The 14,855-nt window shown below is 47.7% G+C and overlaps 1 protein-coding gene across 3 annotated transcripts in view; it reads left to right on the forward strand.

The window, feature by feature from the left end:
* Positions 1-14,855, forward strand: part of SH3PXD2A (SH3 and PX domains 2A) — a 269,014-nt gene that overhangs the window by 45,030 nt on the left and 209,129 nt on the right. For all 3 annotated transcript variants that reach the window (XM_030030152.1, XM_030030155.1, XM_030030154.1), the window contains exon 2: positions 446-526. In XM_030030152.1, the coding sequence (XP_029886012.1) occupies positions 446-526 (81 nt within the window). The remainder of the gene's footprint in view (positions 1-445; positions 527-14,855) is intronic.

Genomic DNA, 14,855 nt, shown 5'->3' on the forward strand with positions numbered 1-14,855 from the left:
ATCTGCATATACGAGGAAAACCCGGAGCAGTGGGTGGGAGATCAGCAGCCCATGACGGGCTGTTGCTTCAGGGGTGGAATCCATGCCTGCAACAGGCCCTGGGACCCTCCAGATAGGCAGAGGTAGAGGTCAGGGTGTTGCTGCTATGGACCAGAAAATGTGCCATCACTCAATTAAAGCTTTAATCCCAGGGAGAGCAAAATCATTGGGAGCTGTTGATGGGGATGGGTGGGAGAACACTGGGTGCTCTCCTGAGACCTCTTCTAAAGGCTGCAATGGGGCAATGGCTTTAATTTAGGCTAGTCCTGCACACAGGGCTATATTCCTCATTGTGAGCAGGAGCAGCCAGTGAGATGTGGAATTAACCTATGCTAACTGTTCAGCCTTTAGACATATTCTGTGCTTCATGGCCCACACTGACTTGTGTTTTCTTTTCCCTGAACAGGTCTATATCATCAATGTAACATGGTCTGACCTGACTTCCCAGATCATCTACCGAAGATACAGCAAGTTCTTTGACCTGCAGGTAACTCTGTCTTGTCTAACATAAAATATTATTTCTACTCACACTTCTAGTCATGTTTCCAGCTGGGTTAATAGTGCCTTTAAATAAGGCTTTGTGCTTGTTTGGTCTGTTACATGTCATGATTTGAAACTTTTCAGACTCTGTCCTTGTAGGGTATAAGATAAGTGGGTGGTATGCTCACAGTGAGTAACTTGCACTGTAAAGACATTTAAAGCTGACATTTTCATGAATGGTTCCTGTTGAAGTGGGGATCTAATTTTAAATACTTCAGATGCACTTAGAACAGAAAGAGCGTTACATTTTGGGCCCCCAGAAACTACTTACACAAGTCGCTGAAAACAACGGAGCTTTTGCACACTCCCACAGCAGTTCAATAATGGAGATGGTACTGAAAACCTTCCAGACCCTCCTCCTAACCATCTATCCAGCCAGCCGGTGTCCTGGCTCTTGCTGTTTTGTACAGCTCCTTTGCTGTATTCTGTGCCTGTATATTTAAATTTCATTGAAAGCTTTCTTGCTAGATAGCTGGTGACCGGTCTGAAGCCAGGAAATAAGAAAAGTCCGAATTACAAAGTTTCACTGTGGGCATCAGCTACTTAATTTCTGCTCCCAGGCACCTGCACAGGTAGGGAGAGCTTTCTGGCTGGTGTCCTATTTAGCAATAATCCAGATTCATTGATACCTTCGTATCGTTGTGCCTTTGTAGGCAGCAAAACTGTAACTGCCTGCGGTGAAAACAAAAGCTGTGGTTTGACAGACTCCATAACTTTGGGGGAAGTGTCAGTTTTGGGCTGGAGCTTATGTTTGGAGCTGGGCTGTGGTTAGAATATCAAGTGAGTCCTCCCAGCCAGTGTTAAGGATGTACACAGCTGGCTGGGCTGTGTCCTGGGAAATAACATTGAGCCTTCTTGCTGTGATAATTAGGAAGAAAAGGGTTCCTCCCTTGGGTACCTGATCTGAGATACCTTGAAGAGTCCTAGTTTCATTGTTGCTCCCCTTTATGTGTCATTTCTGGTACTTGGACACCTGAAGTCTCTAGCCTGTTTTGCAAGCTATATCGGTTATGGCCTCCTGGATTTTCTGGTAGAAAATGGGACCATTTCTATGGCTGGTCCTGATTTCCGTGTTTGCTGTGTGGCTGGAAAAGAGGGATGTTCTTACGCTTCCTCCTCTGCCCCTCTCCACTTCTTACTGGGCTGAAGTGCCAGGCCTGCCAGTCCCACTGCTGTGAAGAGTAAGTTAATGTCTTCTCTGTGTCTGATGTACCTACTAAAGATGCACAGCTTTGTAATCACAAACATTTGTTGTCAGCATGCGGATTGTGGCCAAAACTGTTTCTTTCTCTCTCTTCTTTTTCTTTTCACCCCAGTTCTGTTTTCATGTATATGTTCTTCTGGGTCTCCTGGCCTTTCCTGGTAGGTTTGAAAAGTTCCCATCAAGCGTGGAGTTATCAATGGGGTTAGTGTGTTGGACAGGAAATGATGTCTCAATCAGGGAGTGAGTCCTGAAAGGTCCCATTGATAAGTGCAAGGGGGCCTAGCGCCAGTGGAAAACTCTCGCTTGCACAACGCTTCTCCCCCCACGAGAAAATACGACAAGAAAGTAACAAAATTCCCTTCCTTAACCCTTTTCCCTCCCAGGGATCTCTGTCAGGGCCACCACTGTGTGAGCGGTGACAGCCCTCTGCAATAGCCTCTTTAGCTCTTGCAGCATGAGGCGCACAGTTACTGAAACTGAGGTCTTCACCTGGGGTTTCTACAGGCTTGTAGTGTCTCTGTAAGCATGTCACTGTGGCGATCTGTGCCTCAGTTTCCCAGGTGTAAGATGTGGACAAGGCCCTGTGTGCTCAGGTGCTGTAAGGTGCTTTTAGACTCCCAGAGGTAATAAGTGATTCCCCCCCCCCCCCCCCCCCCCCTTATTATTTTTTCTTGGCTTTTGATGCTGCCTGAGCATCTCCTAGGTGAAGCAAGGGAAATGTGCTTTGGGTCTTGAATTGCAACTTGTATTTACAACTCTAATGAAGCCTGCAAAGGGAATTGGAAAAGCAAATGAAAGGTCAGGGCACTTTGGGAAACCCTTACATTTTGGGAAACCTGTGGCTTGATGTGCAGTGATTCTTGCTCAACAGCAGATTTGCTCCAGATAAGGGGATGACCTGTGCTTTCCAGAGTTTTGGTGGAAGCTTGAACTTCTAACCTAGCACTGGTTGGACCTGGATTTTGCAACCTGATACCGTGCATGGTAATGTGGCCTTAGCATAATCAATCTACTTCGGTAATGTCACTGCTTATCTCCATGAGGCCCTTCCAGTAGAAAATCAAGCAAATGCTCACTGAGTAATGCTCAGCCAACTCACGGGCACCACTCGTGTCCGAAACAGCTGGAGTCTGCAGGTCTCTGCCAGCTCCACTCGCCCCACTGTGTCCACAACAGAGCTGCACTTCAGGGCTTCCTAAGCCTGCACATGTCTCATTTGCTCTTGACTGGAAGTGGAGGAACAAGGGCTGACTTGTAATGACTTAATCAAGGCTGCAATGCCTGGTGTTGACAGTGACACTGGATAGGACCCATGGGGAAACCTGGGGGGCTGCCCAGGGGCGAGGAGGGAGGAATACAGATAATTAATTTCACTACTGCAATTTCATGTTTCTTTAAAAAAGAGCCCACCCTTCCCCAAATGGCTTTCTCTGTGGGAAGTGGCTCAGAGGTTTTGAGAACGCTTGCATTACTAGATACTGGGTTTTTTGAAACACTTCATAGCAAATGCTCTTAGACACTGCAGGCAGTAAGAGGCTACTCTGTCCCAAGGATTCAATTCCAAAAAGTGTTTGGTTGTGCTATTTCAGCAGCACATATGCTTGAATTGGGAGTCAGGTTGTTTTCAAGATGAGTAATAGGGCAGTGAGACTGGACATACCATGGGCTTTGGAAGCTGGAGCTTGCCCCATGAAGGTGTAAGAAGTACAGCAAATAGAACCCAATGCAACAAGCCAAGTGTCAGCGCTGTCCTGCTTCAGTGAGGGCTAGAGATCTATAAATACGGGCTTAAATTAAATCGCGGCGTTGCTGCATCATTTAATTGTGCAACCAAGTCACATCTGCTGCTGAGCATGGGTCAAATGATGGCAGCAAAATACATGTGGGTGCCAATGTTTCAGTAAATAGGATTGAAAGTATTGAATTAACTCTGCATAGATGAAAGCATTATGATAAATTGCTTGTCAAGTCCAATTACCTGTTGTCTTTCACCCTGGGGAGGCATTTGCACCTGAGCACCACATGGGGTCAAAGCCACCTCTGAATGTAATATTTTAAGTGCTGCTTTCTTGTGCACTTGCCTGCCGTGCAGAACAGGGGACTGTGAGGTATGCATCACTGGGAGAGTGATGTGAACACTGCCTGTAGGTAGTGCTGACCCTCATGACAGGCTGGTGGCTCACTGAGGTACGTTCCCTGGATGCTGTCTGAGGTCTCCCATCATCGCTGATGGATTTGCTGGTGGTGATAGCAGAATCCTGTCCTGAGCTGGTAGTTCAGCAATGCTCCTGTTGTCCCCAGAGGAGCTGAGAAAGAACAATGTTTTATTGGGACAGCAGGGATAACTCCTGGTGTTTGCACTCTGCGGTAAAAGACATCTACAGGTGTCAGGCCCACATTTTTCTTCCTGGAAAGTGCTTTTGGAGGCTGTTAGCAGGATGGGGATTTGCATTTGAGCATGGGCATAAATAATTACCCAAAGCACAAGGTGGGGAACTGTGGAGATGCAGCCAGCTTACCTTCCCAGTGGCCATGCTGGGCTAGAAAGCAACAACAAAGTTTGCAGCTGGCAAGTATGAAGGGTGGCTCTTTCCCCACTCCCCATATCACCCTTCCAGTTGCTCAATACCACCTTGGGCTTTTCACAGATGTTATGACCCCAGTTGGGTACTGCCCCTTGCTGCTGAGAAACCCTCTCCCCAGCAAAGCGAGCAGGCAAAATGTGACCAAGCTTCAGTGCCTGGTGTCTTAGCTTGAATCACCAGCAGCTCATCTTCTGCATTTTTATCCAGTGACTCCAAATATTCTGGTCTGATTTCATGCCTGTGTTACTTGGTACCTGGAGTCAGAGTATGAACAGGACCAGAGTCTCAGCAGAGGGACCAAACCCTATGTTCAGATACTGGCCTCTGCGTCGCTCCCATGAGGATGGCTGGGTGTGTGGAGCTGTGTGTGGAGCTGGGGGAAGATCCTTTCTCACAGTAGCAAAATATAGCTTTCTCCAAGGCAAAACACAGCAGCTGGCTTTAGCAGCGTGCCATAATCCCACGTTGTGTTTCTGGCTGCACGAGAGGCAAACGACAGCCCCGCTGGAGCTGTGGCAGGAATGTTAGGTAGGCAGATCGCCGTCTCTCCACACAATGACCCACACAGATGTTTTGGCTGCAAGGAGACATCTGAAATGTCACAATTTTGAAAAGGCAAATAAACAAGGCTCTGTTCAAGCATTCACTTTGTGTATCAGTTAGCAAAAAATTATCTGCCTGATGTGGTCTGCTGATCTAAGCAGGTTTTCTTCAAAGTGGTGCAGAAAGAGGAACTCACTAGCAGCCAATTAGAACATTAAAAAAAATAAAGAATATCAAGAATTTTATTAGGGAGCGGAAAGAGATGTAAGTTGTTTTCAGACTGACGATAAAACATCAAGAGCTTCATTTGTTATTGCTAGGGTCGTCCTGATTGTTTATAGTGCTATAATGGAGTAACTGAGCATTGAAGAGGACATTAAACAAAAATGGTACTACAAAAACCAGTAATTGCAGTCTGTATCACTGCTTTTCTTACTCAGACTGGAGTTCATCTGAATGCTGCTGCTATTGATTGTTCTTCCGTTACGTGCTCTTCTGTACAAACATGCCTTTCTCTGTTACCCCAAGCTGTATCAAATATTGTAACGTCCACTCTCATTTCCAGTTAGGTGGTTGTAACTGTACCACGTGCCTGAGCACCCTGTATTCCACCAGGTCACTATGATTTGAATCAGGACCTTGTGGCAGTGGGGTGCAGGCTTTCTGGGACAGAGCAAAGGGGGAATTGCAGCAGGGTACTTGCAGGGTAGGTGCCTGATGTGATTCTGATGGAATTGTGTATATTCACTCCATTAGTTAATTTAGATTAATTGCCCAAGTGGAGAGCTAGAGTCCTAAATCTGGTGGTCCAGCGCAGTCTAACTCAGTAATGACTGTTCTTGTAGAACCTATGATATTTCATGTTGTAACATTCATGCTTTTAGCTCTGCAGGAGTGGTGAATCAACAAGCTCAAGCATGCGCTAACTTTATCAGTAGTGAAGAGTATATGTAAGAATGCGATGGGGCAAGCATGCTCCCACATTTGCAAATGCTAACGCCTAACCCTCAACCTACCAGGCCTTTTTAGCAGGATGAGTGGAGTCACTGCCTGGTCTTCTCAGCCATCCACAGCAGCAGGGTCACTCTGCAATGCGTGATGCTCTCTTCCATAGGTGCCACTCTGCGCGTAGCTCCTGGCACTGTGGGAAGGGAAGAACGGCTGTTGATGTGGCTCCGCGCGTGATGCAGCTTGCCCCTCTCGCAGCGTGGGAGGTTTGCGTTAAAAAGATTCCCAGCCTCTGACAAGCTCAGGGAGTGTTTCTGTTGGGCTATGTGTGTGCGTCTGAGGGTGCGTACAGAAACAAGCAGGAGAGCTGGAGGAGAAGGTGGGGTCGAATAGGGCAGGGCAGGAGATGGGGAGGAACAGCATGGCAGAGGGTTGTTGCATTAAGCTGTGATGCGAGTGCACAGTGAAACGTAAGGCCAAGGGAGAGAAAGGGAAGACTTTACTTACTGGCATTGCTCCCGCTAGGCTGTGTTGACAGCAGGGGATCTGGGCTCTGCAGTCAAAGCATGTGCCTCCCTCTGTTCTGGGCTGTGCTGGCCTTGGCCAGGATGGTCTGGGTTGCAACGATCAAATTTCTTCTGCTCCCGTTCCCTCGGTGTGGGATGCTGAGCCTCAGCATCCTGGCCCTGCTGTAGACATTGAAGCTGCTGTGAAATCCTCCTCCAGACCAGAGGCCTGGCTCCATACCTGACCTGTGAGGTTCAGACCCAGGGTTTGGCTTCAGGGCCATCCCTGATAGTCATGGGACTGTGGGGATGGAGTTACTCCAGCAGTTGGGATGTAGGGTTTGGTTTGAAAACAGCTTCCTTAAGAGCAGGATTGAAAGTGAAACAAGCCTGGGAAAATTCAGAGGAAATCTGAACGTGGCTCTGGCAACGTGTCTGTTCCCAAAGGTCAGCCCCGGCTCCTTGAGGAGAAATGGCATGTCCTTTCTTCTGAGTAAACACGGGCCAGTTGTCTGCTGCCGCTATCCCGGACAGTGTGTGGAGAGGCCGGCAGTGGCGAGGTTTGCAGATGATGCAGAAAACCAGATTTCCAGGAGGAGCCCTGAGCTGCCGGCTGTGAGGGCTGTGCCTCCCATGTTTCAGCAGCTGTGCTGGAGCTCCTGGTGCAGCCACGCTTGCAAGACTTGGCTCTTGGTAGCAGAGACCCCCCCAGTGCCTGCCCTCAGAAAAATAGCCCTGCGGCAAGCTTGCCAGTAACAGGGCTTGCTGGGGTAATTGAGATGCCCCTGGAAAAAAAATGAATAGCTGATACGGTTACTGAGCTGGGAATAGTTGTCTTAGCTGATTTAGAGGCTATTTAAATACTATTTGTCCTTCTAGCCCTCAGTCAGTGCCTTAGGATACCAGCTGGCTTGGGGCAGTATCTTTGTCTTCAATGAATAAATGGAATTGTTTATAGTTCTCATTTCCATCATTATTTAAATGTTTGCTTGGCAAAACAATCTGTTCAGTTTCCAGTATTTGTTTCTAAAGAGACTTTACACGTCAGACAAAGGTGAGGGCCATGATGGGGAAACAGCAAAGTGTCTGCCAAGCTACGATAGAGGCCGCCTTCAATGAACACGGCAAATAACCTGCAGTTGAGAAAGCAACCCAGCCTATGGGAACCCTCCCCTTTGTACTTCTGCGTTTGAGTGCTGTTGAGGCATAAAGCTGACACTTGAATATTGCCTGTACTCTGCAGCGTGGGAATCTTCTGCATGGTGGCTATGGGGTGATATTTGCTGCTCAGTGCCAATTTAATATACTCCCCAGCTTGCCCCATGTGCAGGTCTGGCCAGGACACGGGCGAGCTTCAAAAGTGAGGTGGTGGCTTAGCCAGCTCCTCAGGGTGTGATGGCAGTAAGGCAAGAACAGAGGTGATACCCACACTACCCTGTCTCGGTGGTCTGAGGATTCAATACAGATGCTCCTCTGTAACGATAGGGAATGGATTTTGCTATCAAAGGATTAAGGTTTTTATTTTCTCTGGGGGCTGCTGTGGGTCAGAGGTGAGTCTTCCAACGGTGCCACCGTAACCTCTCACTGTGCAGAAAAGGTTTTGCAATTCCAGGAACACCCACAGGAGTCTTACACGTTCTGAACAATGTAGCAGTGAGGTTTTAGAGGTCTGGTTGGGTGGTTGCCCTGACCCCACTGTGGGACGGGCATCTCTGGAAGCTGCATCTCTGAGGGTTATGTCCTCCTCCATTCCCTTGGAGCACAAGACCAGGGTTCTGGACCGTGCCATGGCATCAGTGACTGTGATGGATGCTGTTTGAGGTCATTGCACCGCAAGGGCATTGTTCCATACAATGCTGATATTCTCCTGGATGTTGACAAGTCCTTATTTCCCCAGTGTTGGTATCCTGTGTGTGGAATCAGTAGTATTGAAACATTTCATCACACCATCAAGAAGCTTTTGCTTTATCTGACCCAGATTAAATAGTAATTCTCTTCTAAGGTCTTACAGGAGCATGACATCAAGTGGCAGGCTGCTCCAAAGATGAGTTTTTCCCTCCATCCTTGTGATCTCCTCATGTGCTGTGCAGCGACAATCTGAGCCGCTCCAGAGGGGCTGTGCAATTAGTGATCTGTTCTGATTGCTGAAAGGAATTCACTGTCTCTGCTGATTTCCTGCCTTTTGCAGCCTCTGAGCAGAAGTTCAACACTGGTAGATCTTTGTTAGCATTCGGTTTATAGCTCTTCTTTAGGCATGCTCCTGATCCTAGAAGTAAAACAAAGTGTAATTAAGCTAAGGGCTCTATATGTAGTTAGATAAATGTGTAGGCATTTGTTGTGGTTGTGGGGTTTTTTTTGGTTTGGTTTTTTTTTTTTTAATTTAGAAGTATTGGGAGGATCACAAAGAGGTTCTTCACTTCTTTACTGTGTCCTTTTAACTATATATGGTCTCCTACTGCTATTCCTCCACCTTCTTAGAAAGCATCTTCGATGATCGCTCTAGGGAGAGTGTGCATGTGAATGCACACAGACATTCTTGATTCCTGCTGGAATAAATCAGAATTGCTCAACTGTGTGCTTTTGGCCAGCAGGTAAACTTTACTTGTCAAGAGGAGCCTGTGCCCCTGGGGCCAAGGGGACTGTGGGTTTTCAGTCTGCTGCTTCCCTGGAGCACTGTGCAGCTGCAGAGTGCAGCTCTTGGACGGTGTGTGATCCATGGTGGACAACGCTTTGGAAATTGCTGCCTCTCACAATGCTAGGGTTTGGGTTTTGATCTGCACGATTTCATGAGTCTTGGATTGCACATGCAGTGCCCTGTAAATCTCATCAGCCAGGGGAGAGTGTGAAGTCCATCTCCAAGGTGTGTGATCATGCTGGGATGGCGATGACTGCCAGCTCCGCTTCATGGAGGAAGGCCTTAGGGGGTTCGGAGGGGAAGGTACACCAGGGTGTGGAGTGGAAAAGTGGCTCAGATTTCAGGTGGAGAGTGAGAGCTCATAAAGCAGAGTTCCCCTGGGAGCCCCAATCTCCAAAATAGCAGCTGTGGGAAGTGTCGCAGTTAGGAGCCCCAAGCAAGCAGACTGGAGCTTCCCCCGGCTACAGAGTTACAGGTACAGTTGGGGAAATCTTAGAAATGAAATGAGTTGCAGAGCTCAGCAGCGATGAACTCTCACTGCTTATAAAGGGCCCAATGGGGTGTGTTTTTTGGAAGGTGCATGGACTTTATGAGCATGAGAGAGAAGCCTGCACTGAAGGCTCTTGGCCCAAAGCTGCATAAGCTTTGGGGAAGATTTGGGAAGGTTCAGCTGTGATGCCAGTTCCTGGTGCAGCTTCTCTCTCCAGTTCAGATCTGATGGCTGTAAAGTGATACCAGATGTTCACGTATTCGTGGGATAGTATTTTTAGACTGAAAAAGTCTCTGTGGATATTATTTGGAAGATATAAACAAATTGCTTTACCTGCTTTTTGTGTGCATGCATTTTTTTATGAATTATCTAGAAAGAGTTTAACTTGGGTGGGTTTGTCCAACCCAAGAATCTCAAGGGAGTGCTGCAGAACTGTAATGGATAGCAGATTTCTCAGTGGACAAATTCGCATTGTCTGGAGTAGGAACCTGGTTTATAAAGGATTAAAGCCACTCTGCTGGGGAACAGGAAAGTTAGCTTATATTCTAGTATCAGATACTCTGCATCCACCATTTGAACTAAACAAGCTTGTTACCTGCAAAGATCCTTCAAGATCCTTGAAGATTATCCAACTCCACTTACGGACCTGTAGCAAGCACAGAAAGCAGTGAAATTGGTCAAAACAGTTATTTGCTGTGAATTATTCCCTTGCTTTCTAGAGGTTTGGTTTATGTAAGTTGTTCTTTTTATCAGTACCTACATCCCACGCCTATTGCTGACCTAGAGGCTGTGAGGACGGTGGGGACCCCGCAATGTGGGAAGGGCTCTTCTGGATGCAGCCACAGAGGGGAAAAGCGACAAGTTCTCCCAAATGAACTGAGTTGACTTACATCAGCTGAGGAGGATTCAGACCTATTTTCGTAGCTGTTGGTTGCGTTTCGTGTTAAAAATCAAATGCAACAGGAACATGAGTCCTTGCAAGGTTGTGGTGCTAATGGAAATCTAAAAACATGCCTGAAATTGTCAAAAATTCTGAAGCATGATGGAAAATTTTGGTATTGGGCCCAGGCCTGCTGTTTTTGTGCCTGGACAGTATCTCATACAAGGGATTATGCAGATTCATGGTAAAACTGGGGTGAAAATCTTTCTTCAGCGGAGCGTGTCAAGGCTCAACATATACCTCCTTTGTCATCCCTCCTCCATCTCCATTATTCTGGTGTTGGAAGGTCTCGTCATAGCCCATTAGGTTCCCTCAGCAGGATTTAAAGCTCAGCCTTGGGAGGAGCCCACTTGTTTGTTAACCTTGTTCCAGGTTTTGTTTGCTGGAACAATAAAACACGGGAGAGGAGTTCGGCTGTGGGACTGGCCCCATCCAAAGCTACAGCTCTGAGGCTGCTCTCACACAGGCAGTGAATTCTCCAAATGCCACTTTATTAGCGTATTTCCTCTTTTACCAGAGATCAAGATCAGACTTTTTATTTTTTTCTGGAATATCTGTGTGAAAATTAAATTCTTTGGCAGGATTTTTCCGTGGCCTTTCTTCCCTGAAGCACCCAAGTCCAAAAAGTTCAGGCATGACAATTCCACCCCCTCCACCGCTTCACCGCTCTCCCCTAATCGTACTCAGCTTTCAATTATTTATACTGCCGGAAAATCGCACGGAGTTCACACCCCCAGCCCCGAAACACAATTCCGCTTTTGTGTGGGGAATACAATCCTTCACTTTCATTAAGTGTGCAGAGACCAAGATGAGAAGTGCCTGTTGTGTTCGCATCCCTTGGCTCGCGATGAGAGGAGCTGGTTGTTTTCGCAAACGTCCTAAATAGCCCTGCAAGGGTTACGGGGAGTTTATTTACATTATTACATTTAAGTGCAAATAGAAAATTGCTCGGCCATAATGGAAAGGTTATGCAGGGCTCTGTCAGGGCTCTTTTCCCTGCCACCTCGCCCCTCCCAGCTTTCTGCGCCTACAGGCTCAGATGTGGGAAGGCTGTGTCTGGAAGGAGCTGTAGCTCTTGGTCCTGTTACACCAGGGTTTGCTTACAGGACAAACAAAAGCATCAACTGGCGTTTCTTCCACTGTGGACTGCGCGTAGTCCTGCCTGCCATAGGAAAGGCTCCTGATGAGGCTCTCCCCAGCCTGATTTATGAGTGTTGGGTGCTGTTTGCTTCTTCCCCGTAGCACCTGAATAACTGACCTTTTCTGCAGAAGCAGTGTACAGAGCGTGAAGTTGGGAGTTTGTTTTCTGCCTTATTCCCTTCTTGCTTGCCTAGAGTCGTGGTGTGCTTCTCCTTTTCTGCAGCCAGAGCGGTTTCATGTCTCGTGCAAACACAAGTATTCCCACTGCAGAACTGTCTTTTGCAACTTCCCCTTTCCCTCCTTCAGGGGAAGCATCGATGAGTCTCCATGGAGAGTGGTCAGGGGAGCAAAACCCACAGAGGAGCCATGCTGCCGAGCAGATGAGTGGTGAAGTCATTTAGAAAGCAAGAATACTGGTGGTCTGGGGGAAGCACAGCCTCGTGCATGGTCATTTCTGGGTGCCCTCTTTGAAAAACACCTGGCCAAGCTGGGGGCTTTGCTCTCTGCCTTTTGCTTTTCATTTAAAAGGAGAGATAGGATCTGTGCAGGAAAGGGAGGACTGGAACTCTTACAGTATGTCAGATCCTTTGGCACTGCTCTGGCTGGTAACCCACTGACTCCACACCTTTCGTTGAGCATTTACCTGTACAAGTGCCTGTAACCATAGTTTTCTGAAGCTACCCCATTTAACTGTTGGGTCAGCATTTGCTCCTCCTTGCCCATGCCCAGCAGAAGCATGGCAGGGTTGATGGTCCCTTGGTGTGTGTGTGAGAGGTGTCGTGGGAGCATGCCACGAGCGTGTTTCTGACACACAGCGTTCCCAGGTCCAAACCCTGAGAGCTTCATTCTGGGTAGGAGCCACAAGTACGTAGCAGCAGGTCACACTGTTCGGGCCTGTGACTGCAGCAGGGTGGCGAGATCTGCAGCTGTCCCTAACGGTGCAGGCGGCTCCTTGGACGTGGGACTCGTTCAAGTGCAGCTTGGGACTCCGTGAGGGTGCAAAGCGAGCAGAGCAGGGAGTTGCAGTCTGGTGAGGAGGTTCATGCTTCGGAGCACATTATGTTGCTGACAAATTCTTGATTGGCAGAAGCTGTGAACAAGCTCGCAAAGGACTAAGCAGAGACTCAGAAAAGCATCCCTGTGCGTTTAAGATAATTTCTGTAAATCTGCAGTGCAAGCAAGACTCTCTATCACAGCCGTTCATGAGGTATCAGTGTCGATGCAGACATGTCTCTGATTCACCAGGTGCAGTCAAGGGCAGATCCTAATCGATTTAGCAGTGTTTTTGCAAACTGAGTTAACATCGCAGCTGTGCGCCTGGGTCTTGATGCATTTGTTTTATTAAGGGTGTGCTAAGAAAACCAGTGGGACTTGCTGAGCTGCTACCTTCAGCCAGGTGTTTTGAGAGAGGTGAAGGACAAACCATGAAAACACTGTGAGTGAGGAAAATGGCAACTGGGAAGGAATTAGAAAGCAAACCAGAAAAGGACTAAGTAAAATGATAACAGGGAAAAAATTCTTTCAAAGGACTAAGGTGAGTGTAATGATCAAAGTTTTGTCTTACAGGGAGTATATCTTATCCACCTAGAGCAAAAAATATTTCACAGGCTTTTCTTTTTATCTGCGTAATCTCTGGCTCTCGGCAGCCCAGTGAGCTGGGACTGGCCTTTCTGTGGTCTGGGAAGCTTTGAAATCCCAAGTCCAGGCTTGTCCTGGTCACTGCAGTGATATGCTGCTGCTGCTTGAGCAAAACTAGTGTGTGTGTCTTCTTGGTGAAGAAAATATGTTGTGGGATGGCACACTGTGAACACCTACGTCCGTGTAACAAGTCCAGGTTGTCTTGTAGTTTTTGGTGCATTGGTGGCTGTTCGTGCAGCTTTGCAAAAACCTCTGTAGCCATCTGCAATGCTCGTTGTGTTACTGTGCTGAGGGTTAGAGGGTGCCAGTCTCCGACACATCTCACTTGCATGTAAGGGTAGGATTTAGCATTTGATGTTTCAGGAGGTGGCAGAGATTTGTTTGATCTGGGAATAAGGCAGATGGAGCAGTAAAAGGTGGTGTGTTCCATGAAGGTAGTCCCTGGCTATCCTTATGCAAAGGGAGAAGTTTGCAAAAAGTGTTTCTAAGGTGGAGAGAAGCCCTGCAAAGTTTCAGGTTCGCTCTGGGTGTGGGACAGCCCTGGATTATAAAGCTGAGCAGGGGTGTGCTGTGGGCTGCAGGAGCACTAGGGCTGTAGGTTCCTGCCTGTTGCTGTTAAGAAACCTCACGTCGAATCCTGTTCCACTCTTAGGTCAAAATATATTTCATCGCCTTAGTGTGGAGATGTTTTTGGTGTAATTAGGAGCTGGAAGTCTGTGGTGTGGAACAAGGAGTGGGGAACTGCTGGTGTGGCAGGAAGGTTATCTGGAAATATCCACCCATAAAATGGGGGCTATAATCAGCCCTCCTGGAGAAAGTCTATTCATTGATGTTTGTAAAATGCTTTGAAGTCTTCGGCTGGGAGTCTTTTTAATAGAGCCAAATGTTAGTTATATTACAGTAGCTAAGCCAGACCTTAATGACCATGTTCCTTTTCCTACCCCCAAGCCCCCAGCCATTTCTAAGAGGGTTTGGTGAAGAAGTGAAACATCAGCAGAGTGACCAAAGAGAAGTGAACTGCTCAGCAGAAATATAAATAGTGCTTTTCTGTCTTGGGATTATGTCCTGGTCCCATGGACTTTTGCTGCCAGGAGTGGAATTTGTAGAAGGGATGAGGAGTTTATTTCCAGGCTTGTACCATGTTATCCCAGTTGGTAACTGGTTTAGGGTCCCCTTGTGTTAGTACTCACTGGTGCCCTTTGGGTGATTAAAGTCATCCCAGCTTGTTTCAATGGGAAGTCATCATAGCAAGACTGGCATGCTGGGATGGGAGGGAGCCATGGCTGTTGATGGGGTGCATGGCGAGCAGGGGGAAGACTTCGCTGGGCGAAACAAGGAGGTCCCAGAGCAGGATGCAGGGCTGAGCTGGTTTGACGGGGCGCTCAGCTCTGGCTGCCCATAAGTACCCCTTGCTCCATGCCTATCCATTTCCTACAGCATTGCCTATCCCCTATCGATAACAGAGTAGCATTTGCCTTTTGATTTGCTTGATTTCTGGTGTCAGGAGGTAAGGCTTGGTGATGGTGTTGGTGGAAGCAAGGGTCATTTCCTTCCATATGAAGGAAATGGGGCGGGTTCAGTCCACGCTGTGTCCCCAGAGTACCTGTGGATGGGATCGCAGCATGGAGGCAAGCAGGTAAACGGGTG

Source organism: Aquila chrysaetos, chromosome 11 (assembly GCF_900496995.4).
Source record: "Aquila chrysaetos chrysaetos chromosome 11, bAquChr1.4, whole genome shotgun sequence".
Classification (NCBI taxonomy): domain Eukaryota; kingdom Metazoa; phylum Chordata; class Aves; order Accipitriformes; family Accipitridae; genus Aquila; species Aquila chrysaetos.